A 22,259-nucleotide genomic window follows, 5' to 3' on the forward strand; every position below is an offset into this window, starting at 1 on the left:
TGAATGTAGTATTTATGTGACCTACATCTCTGAACAGCACAACTGTTTCACTGTTTAAAATTGTCACTGGTCCTACACCAGAAAATCAGCAACAAATTCTTGAGTCTGTAAAAGGTTCTTGTTGTTAAATACTGCAGGGCACAGAGGAGCTGGTAACTGTGGCTTGGTGGGGAAGGGCAGGTGTCCCTAAGTGGCAATTTATTCCCTCGGCCCTTTCATTAGATTAGAGACAGCTGGGATGGAGGGCGGGGGAAGGGGTGGCAGAATGGCTTTCTACTTTGTTTTAGCAGTGATTAAAACTCCAAGTAACTGATAAAGGTAATGCCTTTTTTCATAGAGCAAAGGACAATGAATAACTTTTCCTCACAGATTGGTACTTCAAATATAAAACACAGAAAGATAAGCACTGCCAGTGAGCAATCAAAAATGTCTTGTTAAGATTGATTAATGAGATAATAAAAAGCTATAATAAGAAAAAAAAAGTCCAATTAAAGTATCTTCTGAGATTTCTCTCAAACAGAAATAAAGAATGCAGGAGAACGGTAAAACTTCAAAAAATTAATATGATAGAGATGACAGCCTTAGTATTCAAGACTACAGTACATCAGTTTTATACATTCTGTGACTGGCTGTCCCTTATTTATCATCTCTAATGCGTGGTGTCTGGTATTCTGATTCTCAGTAACTTTCCTTTTTCTCAGTTATTGCTTCACAAGTGTAACACCTGAATTTAAATTCAAACACATAATACAATAGGCATTATGCAGGCTGTAGGTACTTCATTCAGAAACCCTGTATGCCTCTAGCACTTCAAAACAGTGAAATAAAACCAAAACCAAACAGGAAACAATGCTCATCTGTCACCTATACAGAGCAGCAGGCAGAAGACAACCTAGCTACTCTAACCGCTTTTGTACGAAGGGTGAGTTAGAAAGCGTAGGAAAGACATAAGGTTTGATTTTGGGGTGGTCCCGTTGGACTCACTGATGCTTGTGGGCCCCTTCCAACTCAGGGTATTCTACGTTACGCATTTCCTGTTGGGATCTGGTACACGAGGCACCCGAGGATAAAGTAGGAGCAGCGAGAGGAGTGGGAAGGTGCTGTGAGGCACAGAGGTGGGCAGAGCCGTGTTTGGTGCTGGGTGAGAAGCGTCCGCCCCGCCACAGGGACCAGGCTCGTTGAGCAGCACGGGACAAAGCCCAAGGCCCAGCCACGGGCTGGGCTGACAGGCAGGAACCGAGGTCCTCACCCCAGGGCCCGCCGTTACTTGAAAGCTACAGAAAGCACCAGCTTTACCTCAGCAGTACCCGAGCCCAGCACAGCCTGCCGCCCCCGGCCCGCAGCAGAGCGCAGACCATGGCTGCAGCCGCCCGCTGAGGTGTGAGGGCTCCTGGGCACCGAGCCCTGTCCTGACCCCACAAGCAGCGCCGGTCCCTCTCAGTTGTAGGCTCTTGTGGGCTTTTATCTTCAAAGATCAAGATGTCTGACCGTACATTCTTGAATTACATAGACATACTCATTTTTGCTTTGCATAGTTCTGTGAATATTCGGTGTTCATTCTTATCTCTCTCTTTAAAGTTGTGGCTCAAGAGTTCATTGAAAAGCATAAAATATGAAGTGAATTTCCTCATCAGTTGCTAAGAGTGTTTCATGAATGAATGGCTTTCGAAGTATTTTCATATGATTATGGCTTTTGCCTTTTCTAATTTGACAGCTAGGGAACAAAGGTAAAGAAAAATTATGCCACATCTGCCTGTTTAAGTACCAGTCTAGGACTTTTGAGGCCAACATTAACAAAGATCCCATTGACTTCATATATTTCAAACTGAGCCTGTAGAAAGAGCACTGTTCCACACGGCGGGTCTGACCTGCCCAGCAGCACAGAGGAACTCCTGCGTTCAGTGCAGGAACTGCTGCGCCAACCCTTCTTGCCCTCAACCTGCCTGCTCACCTCCCAGGTGTCCTGAGCTCCCCCAACAAGCACCACTGCCCCTGTTCCATCTTATTTGCTTTCAAGGAATTACCCTGCATAGGATGAGGGAGAGGCTGTGGGGAAAACATGCAGTCCCTGCACTGATGACAGCCAGTAATGGGGATGCTCAAAGGGAAGAGCTAAGGAACTCAGGCAGCTTCACAATCCCTCAGTTCTGATGTTTGAACTTATTGCAGCTTCACCATTTATAAATGGTTGATTATTTCCCACACAAACCTATTTCCAGATGTAACATGGTGCCAATACTATCTTGCAAGTAAACCTCTGACCCCAAAGCGATCTCTGGCCTCAACATCAGAGAGCAGACCAGACCTCAAGGTCAAGAGCAAACAAGTAAGCCTCCAGCTACGAACAACAGAAAGGCTGTCCGAGGCACACGAGGCAAGAAGCAAGGCGTATTTTCCGCCTGGGATGTATGTTTGCACCCACCAGCTAGGCAGACTTGGAAGCAGAAGAAAGAAGCCTGGGCGGCCAGTCCCTGCCGGGTCTGGCGGGGGCTTCCCAGGAAATAAACCCCGAGCTGCCCGTTTCTCCTGAGCTCTCACGGACAAGACTCGCTGTTTCGCAGCGCCCCAGCTCAGAGGCCGTAGTTCCCACAAGCATTCGCCAGGCGCTCGGCTAACCGCGGGCAGCCCCCCCCCGCCCCCACGGAGACGTTTACGGGCGTTTTGAGGAGGGACCGCCCCCTCCGCCCCGCAACCGGCCTCCGCCGAGAGGCCCCGGTCCCCGGCCCCGTCCCGCCCCGTCCCGGCGGGGCCTCCCGCAGCCGCCGCCGCTTCCACTCCTGCGCACTGGGCGCGCCCCGGGGCCGGGGCCGGGGCCGGGGCCGGGGCCGGGGCCGGTCCGAGGGCGGTCCGCGGGCGGGGCCGGGGGAGCGGCGGGCGGCCAATTGCGGTGCCCCGGGGAGCGGCTCCGGCGGGGCGGCCGCCCGCGCTCGCGGCGAGGATGGAGGCAGAGGGCCGGGTACCGGGGCCGCCGCCGCTCCCCCCCGCCGGGGGAGGGATCGGGGCCGAGCTCCCCGCCATCCCCCCCGGCGCGGCCCGGGCGCCGCTGCTGGGCGCCCCCGCCGAGGTGCTGGAGTTGGACGACGAGGAGGACGACCTGGAGGTGTTCAGCAAGGTACGGCGGGACCGGGACCGGGACCGGGACCGGGACGGGACGGGACGGGACGGGAGGCCCGGCTCCGCAGGGCAGCTCCGCTCCGCTCCCCGCGGCGGCCCCGCCGGCATCGGGTGGGTGCTGGCTCCCTCCCCCCGTCCGGCCCTCCGGCCCTCCGGCGCCGGGCAGCGGCGGGGCGGATTCGGCCGCGGGGCCGCGGCGCTCGGGCCGGCCGTCAGCGCGGGCAGGGCCGGGGGAGGCTCCGCGGCTGCCGCGCCCCGGGGCGCTGCCTCCCGGTCCCCCCGGGCCGGTCCCGGTGCCGGTGCCCCCCTCGCCGGTCAGCGCCGAGCCGCCTCCCGGGCTGGCACAGGGAACGGGGCGCGCTGCTTCGGGCGGGCCGCCCGTCCCTTGAAGTTGCCCAGGAGCCCGAGTAATGCTGGTGTCACTCGCATTTGTCGCCTGCCGTGTGCGTGTGTCTGCGAACTGAATTAACAGTCCCTGTGAGTGGATGCGGCTGTACCGGAATAACAGCACCCATCTGCAAGCTTCAGGCCGAGTTTCTGTTAAAGACGAGGGGAGGGCCAGGAACTGGCACCGCCGCATAGGTCGGCAACAGCAGCATTTTGTGATGATACATTGGCACACATTTTGCAAGCACACGGCATTAGCTGTCTGTGTACGGGTACGCCAGCTTTGCCGGCGTTACTGATTTTGATGAATGTAATGAAGTATGGTGCGGCTGCCACGTGTAAGGTTTCTCATTTTGTGCTGATCTAGTTAAGATAGGGCTTAACTCTCACCTTCTCAGCCACTAAAGAAGAGAGCATGTGATGGATACATTTGCCCTATCAAAACTATATAAAATATCACATAAGGATGTACAGAGAGCTAAGGTGGAAAAAATGTGTAGGGCAGCTATGGCCCCATCCACCTTCTGAGACTTCTGAACTGTTGGGTACCAGGATGTATGACAATGGAAAGAAATAGTAAATATTTTTCCTATTTGAAAATGTGATAACAAACATTTTTATTAGGACCAAATGTAATATGAATTGTGTATACTTTCTATATTTTTGTAAAAAAGATACTTTTTTGTATGTGTGAATAAAAAAACCAACATCGGAATAAAAGCCTCATTCTTGGGAGCTATGTATTTAAACTGTGACTGCAATAAAATTCTTGAAATTCATGTATTTTAACACCAGAGGTATCTATTAGGTGATTTAATAGTCTGTAACATACAAGAGGTTAGGCTAAACTTCACCAAGTTATCAGTGTTTTTCTGAAGCATGACTAGGGTTCAGCTAAATCATATTTTTTAGAAAAGTAACAGTCTTGATCTGATCTGAAGAAATGAATGATTTACTGAACTTGCAGACAAAACCAATGCTAAATATAACTTTAGTTGTATCTTACCTTAAATCCTTTTGCGTTTACGAGGTAAGCTCAGGCAGTTCTGCATGCAGGTGTCAGTGCCTATCAATACAACATAAATCAACATGCTTGCTTGGCAAGGGTGAAGTTCCTTGAGAATAAAAAATAAAAACAAATATAGATGATATGAGATACTGCTGCTCTATGGGAAATATCTATATCCTTAAATTACTGCCACCTAGATTCATGCAAAAATATTTCTTGCTTATATTAAATCTTAACTACTGTTAATGTTAGCTACTAATAAAAGGTTTACTGCATGCAAAATGATAACCTATTTCTGCGAACAAGAAAATGTGTCAAACTATATTAAAGCCCAGTGTTCTTTTCAAATCTTAGACACCTGCATTTAGTGGTTATATATTGGCCAGAAATTGTTTGTTTTCAGCCGCAGCTTGAGGGCTGATCTTTTGGGAAGATGAAAAGCTGTGAGGGTGATTGGGGGTTGCATCCTCTGTTTGTGTGTGTTCTGTATATTAAAGGGAAACTGACAAGCTAAATGTAGCATCAGACTTATTTTTGTAAAACTGATTTTTCCATAACGTGCTGTTCCAAGACCATCTTGTATTAAATTGTATTTTAATGGAGTGTCTCACACCACTGTCTTTAAGGTCCCCAGCATTTGCAGGCCAAATGGGATGCAGCGGCAGTGCAGTGCTCAGTGCCTGACACTGACATTGACTTCATTTTTCTAAGTTTAGTCAGTGAAATGGACCAGCTACCAAAATGGTGAAAAATGAGGTTCTTAAAAATTGTCAGCCTCAATACCATAAGTTATTACTCAAGTTGTAAACGCAAAGCTTTTATTGTATGAAAATTCATAGACGTTTAACCTGATAGTGTCATAAACCACTGGCCCAATATCTGGTGACATACCTCAAATATTACAGACTAGCATTTTATTCGGCAGCTCTGATACAGCATTTCATAATGTAACATGCATTTCACTTTATCCCAGTTTCTGTTACCATGGAAAAAGTTCTGAGGTCGTTTTAGCAGAGCCAGCTTCTCAGGGTTGAATGATGAGTCACACGAATGCAGTGTTTGCAACCTGCTTTCCTCCATGGGTTTCAAAGTATAGTACCACACGTACTGTACTGCAGTAATCCTTGTGTTCCTTGCTGGTGGTACCTTGACATGACATTGACAAAGCTGTCAGTGATTTGGTTAATACTTAAAATGTTAAGCAGCCCTCCTTTCAAAACTCAGTTTTACAATGCTTGTCTCCCTTCCATGATTACAGAAAACTTAATTCATGGTGTTTGTAGAAAAGATGTACATGCCACCACAGAATTGCATAGAAGCTACTTTTTCCAGAACAAGTTGATCGAGGATTTAAGCCTGTTTCAAAATTGAGTATTTCAACCAAGGAACTACTCTGTCTTCCTGAATCTCTTTCCTTTGAAGAATGCTCCAACAACTAAGCTATTCACTTTTAGGATAACCTCTGCCACCACATCCTTTGGTTCCAGACCTGCCTTGGATTGCTGGCCCCAGAAGAGTGCAAGCTCTGGGTCCTGACTGGGAAGGATGGCGGCAGCCCTGAGTCATGCCCTGGGGAGGAGGAGTGCTTTGGCAAACCCCTGTGCTTAATGTTTTCTACAGAGAGCTGCAGGCTCAGCTTTGTGCTCGGCCTACTTTGAGGCTGCCCCTGCTGTATGAGTGTTTTCTGTCCTTTATTAATTTTGGAGTCTTACTGACCAATTTCAGCCCAAATGTGAGAGCGGGATAAAGTAACTGCTGGCATTAGAGAAAGGAGACACAGAGCAAGGCCCCCACACTGTAGGAGCTCGTTGGTTTTCTGTCCCTTTGCTGCCCTGGCCAGTAACTCAAAGCGCACGAACCCACTTGCTGATCAGCACTCGGCTCTGCCGTCTCTTCTGCCAGTAGTTCAAGGGCATGGAAGGGAGCAGGGGAGTGGTAGGCACGTGCAGTTGTGGAAGGTGTGGGAAAGTACCTCCTTATCAAGGGCAAGGCCTTGATTTTCTTCGCATAGATAAAGAGGAAAGAAGTTTAAAAACAAGTTTTAAAAACCAAGAGCTGGAAGAATTGTCTGTTTTTCCCCTGACATACAATTTCCACCATCAACAGCATGCACACAAAAACAGTACCAACCCCAAAATTGCAGCTGTGTAGAAAACAGAAAATTATCTTTTTTTTTTTTTTATTATTTAACTGTGTTCCCCTGTGATGGCATCAGGCATGTCAGGCAAACTTCAAGAACTGCTGGAAATAAACCTGAAGTATCATGATGATAGAGAAACAGATACTTGTTTAAACCTTACATGCATTCACTCACGTGCAGATGACACAGTAACCATAGTACAACAAACCAGAAGTCCTGCTTACTCTGTGGATTTTTACTGGCAGTGTTTTATTTCATAAGCTATGTATTTTTTAGGCCTTTCAAATAAAAGCATGCTTTCAGGAACCTGCCTGTATAGAACAACTTTTAGTAGCAACCTAGAAAGAGGAAGGAAATATTAAGATAGTAATGACCCATAGGAAACTAGAAGATATGAAACACATTTGCCTTGATCCAATTTAGGCTTTGCAATATCATTATTCCTCAAGTATATGGCCATCCAAGTCCCTTGCACGCTCACATGCATTTTTCTTTCCCTGGGAATTTCCCATTGTCTCAGCACTTTGAATCACATGGCCTGCCCTGAACTATCACGTTTGGAAAGCAGTTTCATTCCTCATGGGGAGCATGGGCAGCTAGCGCTGGTGAGCCATGAAAACACAGCTTTTCTATTCATCCTCCACCACTGCCAGCAGTGCAGACTACATCAGTACAGAAATCGTGGGTTGGAACAGGCTGAGTAAAATACATAACGTGACTGGCAGGCATACAAGGAAGCAGCTCTATAATATTTAAAGCATTGTCTTTAAACTTTCTTCTTGGCTTTGTTTCCCTGGTCAAAGAACTGTACATATGTGATGGGAGGAGATCTGGTACAGGAGTGCTTTCAGTGCATAGTTCCCAATAGAAGTTTCTACTCCATATGTGTGAGAGTACATTGAAAAATCCAAAGGAGGGAGCTGGCAGTGTACGATGAGGTTTAAGACTGGAAAAGAGTGAGAGGGGAGAACATATCCCAGAGGCAGCTTTGGTTTGGTTAAATCCAAAGGAGAAAATCTTTCCATCCTCAGTGACACCAGTCTTGCACTCTTCAGTCCCACAAGGCAATACCTGACTCCAGTTTGCATGGGCACACACGTTTCCACTCCTGACATTTCACCGGTTCTCTCTTCAGCAACATCCCTTTTCTGCATGCTCCATAGCCAGCGAGGCACTAGAAAGGGCCTTTTTGTAACACTCTGGGATTATCTTGCTTGCAAGAGGGCAGCCAATTTCATGAGCAGGCTGCCCAGAGAAGCTGTGGATGCCCCATCCCTGGAGGTGTTCGAGGCCAGGCTGGATGGGGCCAAGGGGAATCCAGTCTAGCGGGTGGCATCCCTGCGCAGGGCAAGGCGTTGGAACTGGGTGGTCTTTAGGGTCCCTCCCAACCCAAGCTGTTCTATGTTGCTTATTCACAGGCTTGGACAAGCAAGCAATTGGTTTTACTGTGGCATAAAGCTGATAGAAAGGTAGCTCAAGCGAGCTCCCAGTGCCAAGGGCAGCGCAGAAGTCTTGTGTAGGATGGCAGCACAGCACGGGGCTCCTGGCTGGTCACAGCAGTGGGCTGGCACGAGGCAGGGTGGTTGCTCATTTGCCTGATGATCTCATTCAGAAATTCTGATTTAAATAGCCATTTTTATCCAGTTTTGCATATAACCTTAAGTTTTTCAAAAGAGAAACTTTCCAAAAACACCAGGGAATACTGAAGTTTGTTATTAATTGAAATACTTCATTGCATTGGATGTATTAGAAAGGCTATATTAAATGTCTGATATTTGCAATATGATTATTGATTGTAATTGCTCTCATTTATTTTTAATAATTTATTAATTTATTATGCTGTTTTCTGAGTTAGTGAATTTAATTAATAAATTAAGCAGCAATTTTGTACTGCGTTCTTACTTATTCATTTTTTTAAAAAAGATTAAATTTACATCTCTGTAAAAGTTTCCCATTTGAAATTCTATTTTAAAATATATGCAAACTGGGATACCCAATTCCAATAAAAATTCTGATTTAGATATTGTCTTGTTTTTTAAAATCATAATTTCTTATCCACCCTGTTCAGCTTACTAGAGAGAATTGAAGCATGATGAGTCCTGAGTAACTGGCTTCTAACAATTATAATAAAGCTGGTAATCATACTACACAAATACTGGGTGCTTGTAATCATAACTAATTTTAGCATTCGCAGGCAAGTTCTCTTTCTAGCTATGCATAAAGGTCTTGTCAAATGGTAGCATTTTGCTTTCATCAGTTAAAGAATAAGTCTCATTTCTTACATCCTTACTGAAGTGAATACTGAAAAGGATAATAGATTTGCCACATATCATATAATTCTTTCATCTGCCCTATGTTTTCTCAATCTATTTAAAAATTTGCCATTATAGCATCTGAGACATGTTTGTGTATGCGTAAATATGTTTCAGTATGAATGTTCTCATGTTTTATATGCAGGATACATCATTGGCTGAAGCAAACTCATTCAGTCCTTCAATGACAATATCCCCCTCATCTATGATAAACCAGTATAAATTTGAAGATGAACCAGAATTAAGAGACCTCTTCATTACTGTCGATGATCCTGAAAGCCACATTACAGCCATTGAAACATTCATTACATACAGAGTAATCACAAAGGTAAGCATCTATTCATGGCCTTAATGGCTTACACTGGTAACAGTAGTAGTATTTTCACTCTTCTTTTGAACCATTCTGTGGAATATTACTAAGTTGAAATCATAATCTGATTTTGCTTTGAGTTATAGACCACTAAAACTGTATGAAATTGTGGAAGTTTCTAAAAAAATCAGTAAAGTCTACAGACGTATGTACATAGATTTTTTTATACTGAGAAAACAGCTGGTATTCCTTCAATGGCAAATTCAGTTCTATATGGAAATAAATATTTTCTATTGTGATCTTCGACATGAATATGAAACAGCAGAGACACTGATTTTGTTTGAAGACACTATGTTAGCCCATGTATTATATGACTTTTGGATCACTTGCAGGCCAGCAGTCTTTTGCTTTGCATGAAAAGACTTGCTGCTACAAAGTCTTTCAGCTCCATTCTTTTGTAATTGCAGTGCTCACTACCATGGGGAAGTTTGTTTCCCATCAACAGTTGCATATGATTTCTGGGAAACTGCCACAATTCTCAAATGAAAAAAAAGTAATATTAGGAAACAACATAGAGTATTTTTAGCTGTCCTGAATGCAAATTATCCACTGGAAATAAGGAAGAAAGTTAGTGTTGTGAGACCAGACAGATCATTTGGGATTACCAGCAAATATTCTGCAGGCTGTGTTTTGAGAATTACTGTGTTAATTTATTTTACTTTGAGTTCTTTTTAAAAGATTCATTTAAAACCAAATTTTCAAATGGGAATTATTCATCTTTAAATAAGAGAAGTTATCAATTCCTCATAAAATATTTAAAGAGTAGGAAGAGAGCTATCTTCATTAGGTTGCTAGCAATAATTTTCATTTTAGGCATCCTTTTGTAGACAAAAGAACATTTTTTCTGCAGGCAAGTATGGAAGGGCTGTAAGGTAGATTGCTTTTGCTTTTTTATCTCTTCCATCCTTTCTTATCACATTTAATTTGAATCCTGGTTGTTGATGATAAAGTAATGTCATTCCTCCCACGTAACTTGAAAAAAATATATTCAGTCCTCAAAAATGTTTAGATTACAAAAGTGTGTTTTGAGTTTTTTAGAATTTACTTGCATTGCATTATAAATCTCCGTGCAACAACAAATGCTAAACAGCATGCATCACTCTGATGAAAACATGAGCTCTTTGTAGCTTGATTCTAGAAGATAGAGTGGTGATAAAATAAATCTCATGGTTTGACAATTTTTCAATGCTGTAATAAGCATTTTTATAAGCATTAAAGGTTTGTTGGCAAGCTCTGACAAAGGGCTACAGAACTGGAATTGATGATGGAATAGCAGAATCCATTAAACAGCACAGGAAATGTTACTTTTGTGATGTGCTGAAGTTTTCACGTTCTGAATGTGGGGATTGTTGACTGGCATCAGCAGGCCCCAAGGACGTATGTCAGCTATTTCTATTTTTTTCAGAATGCTAAAAAAATGGACTCTCCTCACTCATCGATTTCAAATCACTTCAGAAGAAATGCCCTAAAAGCAATCAACATAACCATGATTGTTAAAAGGGAAATGGCGCAGTAATGATTGAAATCTTCTGAAAACACTGCTAGGGTGATTATTTTAGGTCACTCTGTTGTTTAGTACTTCTTTTGTTGTTGATGTTGTTGTTTTAAAGTAGAACTTTGATTTGTTGCTAAAATTACATGTGTTCTATTTCATTAAGAAATTGATCATCGTGCATTAAAAAAGAGCAAGCAAATAGCAAGGGCAAAATAGAATCATGTATGCATTCCCTTCAGGTATGCAGTTTTCTTCAAAATCTAAAACAATATTGTTCTTTTTTCACAGTATTCTCACTTTCTGGTCCTGTTTTTTATCTCCATGGTTTTCAGACATCTCGTGGTGAATTTGACTCCTGTGAATATGAAGTTCGAAGACGGTATCAGGATTTCCTTTGGCTGAAGAGCAAACTCGAAGAAGCACATCCAACACTAATTATTCCTGTTCGTTTGTTAAAACTTATTTTTATTAATTTATAAGATGACCCCAGTTTTAAACAGAGCTGCTTGAAGGCTTTCTTGTGTTTCTGAACTCTCATGAACATCAAACTAACCTTTTAGTAGCTTTATATGTATGTATATAAGCGATAATTAAAAATTCTGTAATTCACTTCTTATGTTTGTAATTGTGCCATTTGCAGTAATTTGCAGTAATTTATTTCCCCTTTCTTAATTCCTGCTATACTATCAGCTACAAGTACCAGTTTATACCACTGTTAAATGTGATAGTTTTGTGGCAATTTGTTTTTACATGGTGAATTTTACAAGCTATATCTATGTTTTCAGTAAGTAGAGGAACTGTTATAATATCCCTAATATTATGCAAGTTATACAATATACTTTTTTCTTTATTTTTTTAGCCATTGCCTGAAAAATTCATAATGAAAGGAATGGTGGAACGATTTAGCGATGAATTCATTGAGACTCGAAGAAAAGCTTTACATAAATTTTTGAACCGCATTGCTGATCATCCAACTTTAACTTTTAATGAAGACTTCAAAATTTTTCTTACTGCACAAGCCTGGGTAAAATGGCTTTATTTTTATCTACAGTTATATGAAACCACGTCTTGTGTTAGTAGAGTGTATCAGGAGTCTCCCTAGTTCAGTATTCAATAGCATCCTCCCACGGCTTGTTACAGAAGTGTCAGAAGAAGGTGTGGAATTTATGGAATATTCGTCCCCCGAGATAACCTTTTCTTCTGTGCATTTGGTAATCTTGCGTGTGGCCATAAATATTGCTGTACCTGCCAAAGCAGTTTTTGTTGCTGCGTTCTGGATTTTTGTGGCACAATATTTCAACTCTGCATGCTTTCTATAATACACATAAGCTTCAAAGATTATATGAAAAGCAGTAATTTAAATGAATTATTGTTTTGGCATGGCACTTGTCTTTTTCATCTGCTTGTTTGTTTTTTTTAAGTTATATTGGTCTCATAAAAGAAAAATATATCCTTTGAATTTCCTGTGGTATTTTTGCAAGATGTTGCCACTTGAAGATCAGAGTTTTGTACTCAGAAAGCCTGCCTCTGAACTTTAGCAAAGGTTATTCTATCAACATGTAAAAATAGTTACAGAAAATAGCTGGCTTATTTCTTCCAGTAGGAACATGGTTTGCTTTTCTCAATGACTTCTTTCTGCAATCATTACCTCTGCTTTCCTGTTCACAAGGCTAAATTGCAATCTAGTCAACTCTAAGGAACGAAAGGGTAAAGGTTTTCTGCCATCTTTAATCATTCTTTGTGAGAGCATGACACACAGCATGTTTATGTTTGTCCAGAAAGGCTTAGTTAATAAATGCATGTGACGGTTATGGTTCTTACACTGGTCTAATAATTTTAGAGTGAGATTTATCCACTAAAAAGACATCTGAATTGCTTTTTTTTTTTTCCCCAGAGGTCTATGAATATAGTTTTGTTTTAAAACAAAAAATAAAGCTTTTAACCACATATTATTTTTAAAGAATTTAAAAATGTATGTGCAAGTAAACTCAGCACGTTCTGTTTTTAGGAACTCTCCTCACACAAGAAACAGGGCCCTGGTTTGCTGAGCAGAATGGGACAGACTGTAAGAGCTGTAGCATCCTCAGTAAGAGGAGGAGTTAAAAATCGTCCTGAAATGTTTACAGAAATGAATGATTATATGGAAACATTTAGTCAGAAAATAAATGTACTGGACAAAATAGCTCATAGAATCTACAAGGAAGAAAGGGGTAAGTAGAAAACAAATATCTTTTTACGGATTTAAGAAATTAGTATACTGGAAAACAACTTGTTGTGAACAGTACATTCATTTTCATTATGCCAAGCAAAATACTTCTTTCCAGCAAGCAGGGAAAAAGGGGAGATTTGTATTTATACAGTGCTTTTCATAATGGTCATTGTTCTGGCAGATCTTCAAGTTAACTTGAATAGTTTGGTAATAGGGAAAGTTTTAACATCTCATTGACCTACCCGGTAAGGAGCTTAAAAAGAAGAAAACATAACAAGTGTGGCTGTCATTTTATTGTGGTTATTGGAGATCTGCATGACCTTTTGTTTTGTACTTTGAATGGAACGTAGAGTTACAGTTTTTTATTCCTGTCTTGTCCTGGCATAATGCTGCACAGATTCCAGATCTCTAAATGTCTTCTTCAGTTTCATTCTGCACCTTTTTTTATGTGTTGACCAAGTAGATTATTTTTAAGAGCTTTGCTGTTGGCCATAGTTTCTGCCATGGGAATCTGTGCCTGTTACAGTTTTCTTGAAAAGGATGACTTAAGCTTATATTTTTCATCAGTAACAGCAGTTTGCACACCTACTTGAAACTCTAAATTATTAACTTTCTGAGCTTGACCTGACATACTAGGTGTGTTTACAATTTCTACTGGTCAGCACTTGAGAGATGTTATTGTATATATAATATAATATGAAGTGCTACGCTTTGTTCTGTAGTAACCAAGACCTTGTGCTTTAGTGTGCAGTACCACATCTCAGTGTGTCCTCACTAAGCTGGAGGGGTCTTATAAAAGGAAAATAAATGTTGCCGAAAAGGGTTCCTTTTGTTATAGTTCATTCCAGTGGCAATATCTGGCTGAGGTTCTTAGGTTCAAGTCACCAATGACAAAATATTTCTTGGAAAACCTTATGAATTTTGACATGTTCCCAAGTGCTGCTGGATGTATCTTCTTTCTAGATTTTCCAAATAGCAATAGGCAGAACACTAGTGTGCAGGGCTGCACTGCTGGGGACGTGACCTGTTGATAACTGTGATTCAGAACATTCAGAAAATATTCCTGCTTGTAATTGCCTAACATGAGAGTCTTAATTACATTATCTATGGAGGGTTTTTTTTGTCAAAGTGACCTCAAAGTAAATATTGATTTCTTCATGGCACAGAGCTGTTTGGCAACTTTTGTTGGACATTTCTTCATTATAAATTCAATTGTGATAAAATTATGTTTTCAATAAATGGAAACGTATTCTCAGTACCCTCCTATGAACATCTTCCAGGTCATAACCAGCCTTGCCAAATTAAGTACTACCAAACAGCAGTGAGGTTCTGGACCTTATTCTTTCTTCCACGAATTAGCACTTGGCTCAGAGACATAAGAGAAGCAATTCTTAGGATACCTATCTGTTTAGATTAATACAAGTTTCTGAAGAAGGTAACACCTGCAGAACTGGAATGAACTTCAGTATGCACCTTTTAGAACATACTAAGCAAATATTAAACATTAGTACCAGTTTCTTGCTGTATTCATAGTAAATACGAGGTTGCAATTCGTATCGCTTAGACACCTGTTAGTGAACAAACAACTAACCTGTGTATATGTTCCTGTTAAGAGTATTTTAATGAAATGAAGGAATACGGCCCCATCCACACACTTTGGTCAGCATCAGAAGAAGATATAGCAGACTCCCTGAAAGGCGTCGCGAGCTGCATTGACAAGTGTTGCAAGGCTACAGAGAAACGAATGGCAGGGCTCTCAGAAAATCTGTTACCGATCTTACATGAGTATGTTCTCTACAGTGAAATTCTGATGGTAAGGTTTCCTTAAGGATTGCTTATGACAGTATATGAAGTTTGGCTTAGGCCACTGACAAACTCTAGAAGAACGTTTGTAACTGATGAAAATGATTTTGCTGTCACTGTTAACTGCCGTTAGTAAACCTGCACCGTACAGGATCACTGTCCATTAGCAGAGAATCCAGTTTGTCCTGTTTCCCTTGTTAATCAGGCTAGAGGCACCCCTTTCAGATGAGAAAGGCTTGATAGTTTTGTGTGGCATGGAACCAGTCTTGGTAGCAGTGCAGAAGAGTTTGGATTTTGCCCTCTGAAGAGAGCTCTGTGTTGTACCAGAGAGGCTGGAACACAGAAAGGCTCGAGGAACAGCAGTTTAGAAAGACCTCTTCTGACACTGGTGAAATATGGACTCATCTAGTAACAGATTGTGAGGGGGAGGACTGGAGAGGTTCTTTCCTTTTCTAGGAGATGTTCCTAAATTATGTTTTCTTTTTCTAGAAAAGCAGGGAACTTCCAGTCCCTGTGTCATTATATAAGCAAGTTTTAGTCTGTCATAAGCTGATGCTCTCAGTTCCCTTCACATAAGTATTTTTCTTACACTTGGAGAGAATGTAAAAAATCTGACCTGACAATCAACATAATTCAAAAACTGACTTCAGCATGTCATCATTCCCACTCTGCTGCCTTCAGAAAGCAGAAATGTCTACAAACAAGCCTTTGTCTAGGATTTGCCATGCCAGTGCAATCTGCAGTATCTGTTTTTGTGTCTCTGCTGGTAGTCCTGCTCATACTGCAGTGGTTTCTGAGCAGGGGCTGAGTGTGCTACGGGTCTTGTGTAGAGCAAGACCCAAGTTAACTTGGCCAGCATAGGCCTTTGTTGGCACGGTGCACAGCATTGCCCATTTCTCCATATGGCTTAGCAACTGAAAGGTTAAGAACTACTGTGTCACTACACTGGTCACTACAGTGACCACTGTCTTTAAAACAAATTTCACTAAAAGAGAGACCATCCAAAATGTCCTGTATCTCACAGGCCTCGGTATTTAAATGTACATGCAGGCAGATGGAGATAGGCATTACTTTGCTTAAAGGTATGAAGAGATTACTATCTCGGCAAATTGCAGTATTTCCTCCCCTCCCCCAGTTCCAATCTTATTTTTCAGAACTTGTAAGTCTGTTAGCTGTGAGCCATCCCATCCCTCATGTTTTTGAAGAGACACTGCCTTCTAGTTTGCAGTTTGGCTCACCCTTTCACAGGTGCTTGCTTTTGTGTGTAGCACAGAGAGATTTGTCTGCATAAACCACAGAATGACTTCCTGGCTCTTAATGCACGTGTTGCAAGTTGCTGTTACTCACTGTTGGTTTCTTTTTTTTCCTTTTTCTTTTGCTTGTTTTTGTTTTGTCTTGTTTTTCTTAGTTGCAATTGCCTTGATGCAACACTTGCAATGCAGCATTAAGCTGCCATGAGGTCCTGTCCGAAGGAAAGTCTTTCTCCACTAGCTCATTCCTCTTAAACTGCTGCTCTTTTCCTTTCATTCACCATGTTTGTTTTTTTTTTCCCTACAACTTACTTCCCTCTCACAGTACGGAGAGGGGACTACTAATCATACTAAAAATACAATGAAGGAAGTCACACACTAGTAAAACCTGCTTTCTAGGGTACCTCATCACAGGCACCTTTGTGTGTTGCTGCAAGAAGATAACGTGCAAACATGCAGAAGTTGTGGTCAGTACAACAATGGATTAGTCCTTGTATTTTCCGGTGTTGGGAGTTCAGCCTTAAACTGAGGAAAGAGATAAATTCATAGTTAAATATTTACATCTAGACAGGCTCCTTTCTAACTGCCTCACAGTGGAGACAACAAATCTCGAGTGTAACTGTCCTGCTGTGCTTCAGGGTACAAACTGCAGCTCTGAATTGGTTATGGGTCCACATACAATTATTTGATGGCTTTGTGGCAGGGTAGTATTAATTATTATACAAATTACAAAAGTATAACGATATGTATATAAAACACAGTCCCTTTGTTTGACATTGGAATTCAGCACTTGCCTATAGTTGCAACACATTATTATTAAAATTATTGTTTTTATCTTGTAACTTAAGAAATATTTGTGATAAAAGTTGGCATATAGTCAACAAAATAGTTTTAAAAGTGGCAAAAGAAAAAAAAGATAAAGCACTTATAATATGAAGGACAGCTTTTCTAGACATAATTGTTTTGCTTCTGTGCTTACAGCAAAACATTTTCTATATTTATTGAAACAGAAGATATTCTAAGCTATTGAAAGGTAGATTTATGCATTAGTATGTAGTGCTAAAGTAGTACTTGGAGTTGTCCCAAGTCAGGTTTGCCAAATTTTTCTAGTAAATATATGTTCAAAATGAACATATGAAACATGAAATATTATTTGAAAGTTCACCTACTAATTTTTTATGTCGTGCTTGTTAAAGTGACATCAGAGAGAACTCTGTCAAGTAAGACAGATAGAAAAGGTAGAGCTGCTTAGGCCCTGTGCTGTTTCAACATGCCCTATGCTAGAGGTAAATACTGAAAATCTTTTTTGTATATGCAGAAGAAGCAGTAAAACCAGTTGCAGCAATGCAAAGTAAAAGGAGGTTTTGACATTTGCAATTATGTATGTCCTGCTTCTGATGATTTTTTTTAAATGACTAATGCCTTGTAACATTTCTGTGAGATAAGCACACCTGAGTATGCTTTTACAGATGAGAAAACTAAGGCAAAGAGAAATTTATAAGACTTGCTCAAGGTCACATAGTAAATGAACATCAGAAATGGAAATTTAATCTGTTACACCATTGCTGTTTTGTAGTCTAACAAGTAACATTTCTTCCCCTTTCTAATTATTTTTGACATTATGCTAAAAATCTAATACCTGTAAGACAGTTTTAGGGAAGGAAATAATTACATATACTGAAAATAGGCACACATATCAATGTCATTGCGTCTATTATTTTTATGATAATTTTATCTGATTTTACTGAACTACAGTTGGCGCTTGCAGAATAATATTGGTTAAAGTCACAATTTCAATAATACCTTGTATACCATTCTCAGTCGTTTATTCTAATTTGTATTGTAGCTTTTCCTCAAATAAGATACTTTTGATTTCACAAACTCATGTTGCTTTTTAAAAACGAATATATTGTAGGTTGAGTTACTACTAAGTTAACTGCTGGTGTAGTTTTTCGCATACAATTAGCAATGATACCGTGTATGGCAGAGTCTTGTGGCATTGCTTTTGGATTTACCAAGATTCTAGAAAAATCACACAAGATAAAAGGTAGGTATTGAAATATGAGTCCTTACTACCCGATTTTATTTTTTTTAAAGGAAAGTACTTGTATCATGCCAAAATTCTTGAATTGTTTCATTCTGTGATCTTAATTTATTAAATTTCCAAAATTCTTGAATTGTTTCATTCTGTGATCTTAATTTATTAAATTTCCAAATTGTTTGATGGTTTTCTGAATACATGGCTAAAATTTAGTGCGTTTTATTTATTTATTTAGTTGCTTATTTATTTATTTATTTTTTATTTTAAGGGTGTTTTGAAAAGGAGAGACCACATTCAAAGCGAACTCGATTCCAAAATTGATGCTTTAGCCAATAAAAAGGCAGACAAGGATCTGGTGAGTATGTCTCTGTACAGAATGCTGAAATATTCTACGCCTTACTCTAACTGCAAGAGAAGAATCCCCTGAAGAAAGCGTGTCCTGTGAAGCCATACTCTGTAACTGTATGGTCTCTCTGTATGTCCCATACTTTCTCTGAAAAAGCTTGTTCTTTGCAGCTGTGCATGCTAGGCAGAGGCAACCGTGAGAAACATGCAACACATCAGTGGATAGGCAGCTGTAGCAAAGGACTGGTTATAATGGGCATCCATGGATCATGTTTTGTCAATACAGGCAGTGCCGTGGTTTATTTTTAACATTTCTCTTTACTTCCCCATTGGGAGTTAAGAGAAAGTAAGACTTGCTGCAGTGTCTCATAGCTGCTGCTCTGTTGACATAGGAGAGGAAAAGGAGGTAGAATGAGCAAAGCCATTAGACATATTTAAAATGAAAAGCTCTCAGTCCTGTTCCTTGAAGTTTCTGTCTTATTTGGTTATTTTTTAGGATTTTTTTTTTTTACTAGCAGTCGGACATCTTCATTCTAGTGCAGTGAGACCATACCTGTAGTAACTCATGGAAGCAGGCATGCTGAAAGCCACCAGTGAAGTTCCGTGGGATGACTTAAAGGAATTTTGGGATAAATTTGCACGGCCTCAGTGCTGGCCTGCCCACTGTTGCCACTGGCTCACATCTGGCCTCAGCCTACTCTTGTGCAATGTTGGCACCAATGCTGGGACACCTTTTCTGCACTCCTCCGTTACCACCTATGCAGCTTAGAGCTATGGTGGAGAGCGGAACTGGCATTTTTTAAAATTTTTAATAGTTGAGCTCTACAGCCTAAATAATGTCCTTTTAGCCCAGTGTTAACACCAAGCATTATACCATGTAAATAATATAGAAAAATGACTAGATAATAATTACTGCAACTTTCTAGTATATCGATGGAGAAAGTCCTTGACATTTCAGACATTTTTTATTAGGGTTGTTGTAATTAGCTTTCATGTAAAGATGAGCTGTTTAGGTAGTTTTTGGCAGCTGAAGTGCATATTTTCATTTGATTTCTTGTCAATTAAATGAATAAATAAGAATATATTACCACTATCTAAATCTGTGATGTCTACAGTGTATTTCATAATTTGCCTCTGTGTACTGCAGTGGGACAGTCAGTAAATACATCTATTTTTTTTAATTTTTTCTCCTGAAGCAGAAATTCTGTTTACTTAAATTTTACTGCCTTTTTGCTCTCTCATCTGTTTTTGTTTCTCTGCTTCCTCAGCTGCTTCTCCTGTCCTTAGTTTAGGGATAAAGTTTAAAGCTCTTACAAAATGTGAGGAGGCAGAGGAGCCCCCCACGCCGGGAGCTGGGGCATGGAGGACAGGTCTTGGTCCTCTGCCAGCTGCAGCTACCAGCAAGGCCAGCGTATTTCCATGCTGCCTGCTCCTCGCCCAGCCCACCGTGTCTCCCCAGATGCCCCAGCCATGGGGCCCGGGCCCCAGGTTTGTCTCCTGGCTGTCCTGCCTGGTGGATGCAGGCCAAATCTGTAAACCTGAAGGGTGGGGAGGGGGCAGCCTCTGGGCAACACGGAGAGTGGAGGGGGAGGGAGCGTGGGGGCTCGCACGGTTTCCCTGGCCCAGGGTAGCAGGGATGTTCAGGGGCATCGCTGCAGCCAGGAACCAGCCAGCAGGGGTCGGAGAGATCACTGGCTGCCAGAACCACATCTGCTCTTCGCTCCCCCAGGTTTATAGGGAATGTCACATAAAAGGTAACTGAAATACAGTTTCTCTTGGAAATAAATTATCATGTTATATAACACTAATTTCACATTTATAGGAATAAGCAAAGACCATCTTCCAGCAAACCTTTACTTAAATATTTCTGGTCTCAGCCTATCTGTAAGATATATCTGTCTGTGCACTGGACAATTAATTGCTAAGTGAGGTCTCACAGTGGCTGTATCATAGACAGGTCTATTAGTTGCACTGTATGTGAAAGCACAGTATATATTAAGAATTTGTTTGGGCAAAAAGGAGTGTTACAGGTCACCGCTTAAGTTATTTGTACACAGCTAGTTAGATCAACTTTTCAACATTGCATCCCTTTTATCAGTACTTCCCATTTGTATGGTTTGTTGGCAACTTGCTAAAAACGACTGCATTTGCACAGAGTGACTCAGTGATGAGTGGCAATTTCATACAACTTGTATAGCAGCTGGTCTTACTGCTGTTCACTGTAGGGAAGGGACATTGCCTGGCAGGACATGGCCTTTTCAGAAAGTACTTCTGGTATAATCTCATGGAGTCCTCAGACAAGGTGCATGCACTCCGTTTTCTTCAGCTGTTACAGACAGAAAGGAATAATTTTTCCTTTAGCATTGTATTGATCATACCATGTTGATCTGATATTGACCGTGTTTTGCTCCATAAGGAGATGTTTGTCCTCGCTTCCAGTAAACCTGGTCTTTTTTTCACTGTTTCTGAATTTCCTTGTTACAGCTCTGGTAAAAGCCTGTAGATCACATGATTACTTAGGTGTTCAGATCTTTGCTTTATCTTTCCAGCCTCTCTGTTTCTTGATTATTTCAAAAAATGCTGTTGCTGAGACCTCAATTCTCCTTGCAGACTCAAGAGAGCAGCAAGACAAATATCTGTTAGTCTAATCATAAAATCCTGTCCTCTGTAATTGAGTGGTGGCTATATCCTGAAGACTTTTTTCTTAATTAGAAGTTGAAGGCTTTTTGTATTAATGATAGTTTGGCCACGGAGAGTGGTGTACTGCTATTTTTAACTGTTCAGGTAACTTTTAACTGTTTTCTGCATCTGCTTTTACTATGTTTTAATTTTTATTACATCTTGAACTATTTTGCTAACATTTGTAACCTGACTGATTTCAGAATGATAGGAGATTGGAAAAAAAAGTCTGAAAACAGAAGTACTATTATTGGAATTGGTGCCAAATGCTGAGTTTGGCTTTATTTGCACATTTCTATTCCTAGGCATACCTCATGTAGCTTCTAATGATCTCACAGACGTCAGATTGAACTTGTCAGTGCAATCTAGTAGCCAGAAATTCTGCTGACAATGAGTGGCATGAATTCTAATCTTATCTGAAGTACATTTCCACCATAGATAAGGAAACTTAGACTGTCATTAGAGATGATAAAAGGCTGTGAGATCTTTAGCATTGGTCACAGCAAACATTAAATGATTTAACAAACGGATGGTTATACAACAGGAGAATGCAAAACATTCCCAAGGTCAGTGCCGCTGAAACAGGCTGGAATCACGAATTAAACCTCATGAGATGTCAGGTCCATTGGTTGGAAAAAAAGACGTTTTGGAGCCGCGCTTTTCCCACCAGGCTTTTAGAACCAGCTGCTTGTAGTGCTTTTAAAAAGCCAAACATTGGCCTTCCACTCCAAAATTTAGGCAGTGAAGAAGGCAGTCATTCAGACAGGCACCAGATAGGCATTAAATGCTGACTTACGATTCTAGTATTCAGGCTTGAAATGAAGAAAAGCAATGCTGAATATATCACGTTCTGAACAGATATTTTAACTCCAGGCTGAACAGGGTTAGTACTACCAAGCTGTAGGATTAATGCACGTAGTAGATAAAAGGTCATGCTGTTTTGCATAGTGAGATACTGTAAAGTGTTGTGTCACTTACCGGGTAGTTCGGCTTTTGGGCCAAGTTTCTTTGGCTACAAGTTGCCCTGTTCATGTCCAGTAGTGCTCTGCCCTGGCAGTGTCTAGCTTCTGGCCAGCTGTGTGACGTCTGTTGAACATCGTGCTGT

At 41.1% G+C, this 22,259-nt stretch overlaps 1 protein-coding gene across 2 annotated transcripts in view; it reads left to right on the forward strand.

Annotated features, from left to right (window-relative positions):
* The first annotated feature begins 2,870 nt into the window (after positions 1-2,870).
* Positions 2,871-22,259, forward strand: part of SNX7 (sorting nexin 7) — a 28,668-nt gene continuing 9,279 nt past the window's right edge. The window contains exons 1-7 of one of the 2 annotated variants that reach the window (XM_067001927.1): positions 2,871-3,112; positions 9,108-9,290; positions 11,160-11,270; positions 11,687-11,851; positions 12,836-13,037; positions 14,650-14,849; positions 18,399-18,485. In XM_067001927.1, coding sequence (XP_066858028.1) covers positions 2,939-3,112; positions 9,108-9,290; positions 11,160-11,270; positions 11,687-11,851; positions 12,836-13,037; positions 14,650-14,849; positions 18,399-18,485 — 1,122 coding nt within the window. In that variant the 5' untranslated portion in view covers positions 2,871-2,938. The remainder of the gene's footprint in view (positions 3,113-9,107; positions 9,291-11,159; positions 11,271-11,686; positions 11,852-12,835; positions 13,038-14,649; positions 14,850-18,398; positions 18,486-22,259) is intronic. The other variant, XM_067001926.1, reaches the window with a different exon arrangement.

The sequence above is a fragment of the Anser cygnoides genome, chromosome 8 (genome assembly GCF_040182565.1).
Source record: "Anser cygnoides isolate HZ-2024a breed goose chromosome 8, Taihu_goose_T2T_genome, whole genome shotgun sequence".
Lineage (NCBI taxonomy): Eukaryota > Metazoa > Chordata > Aves > Anseriformes > Anatidae > Anser > Anser cygnoides.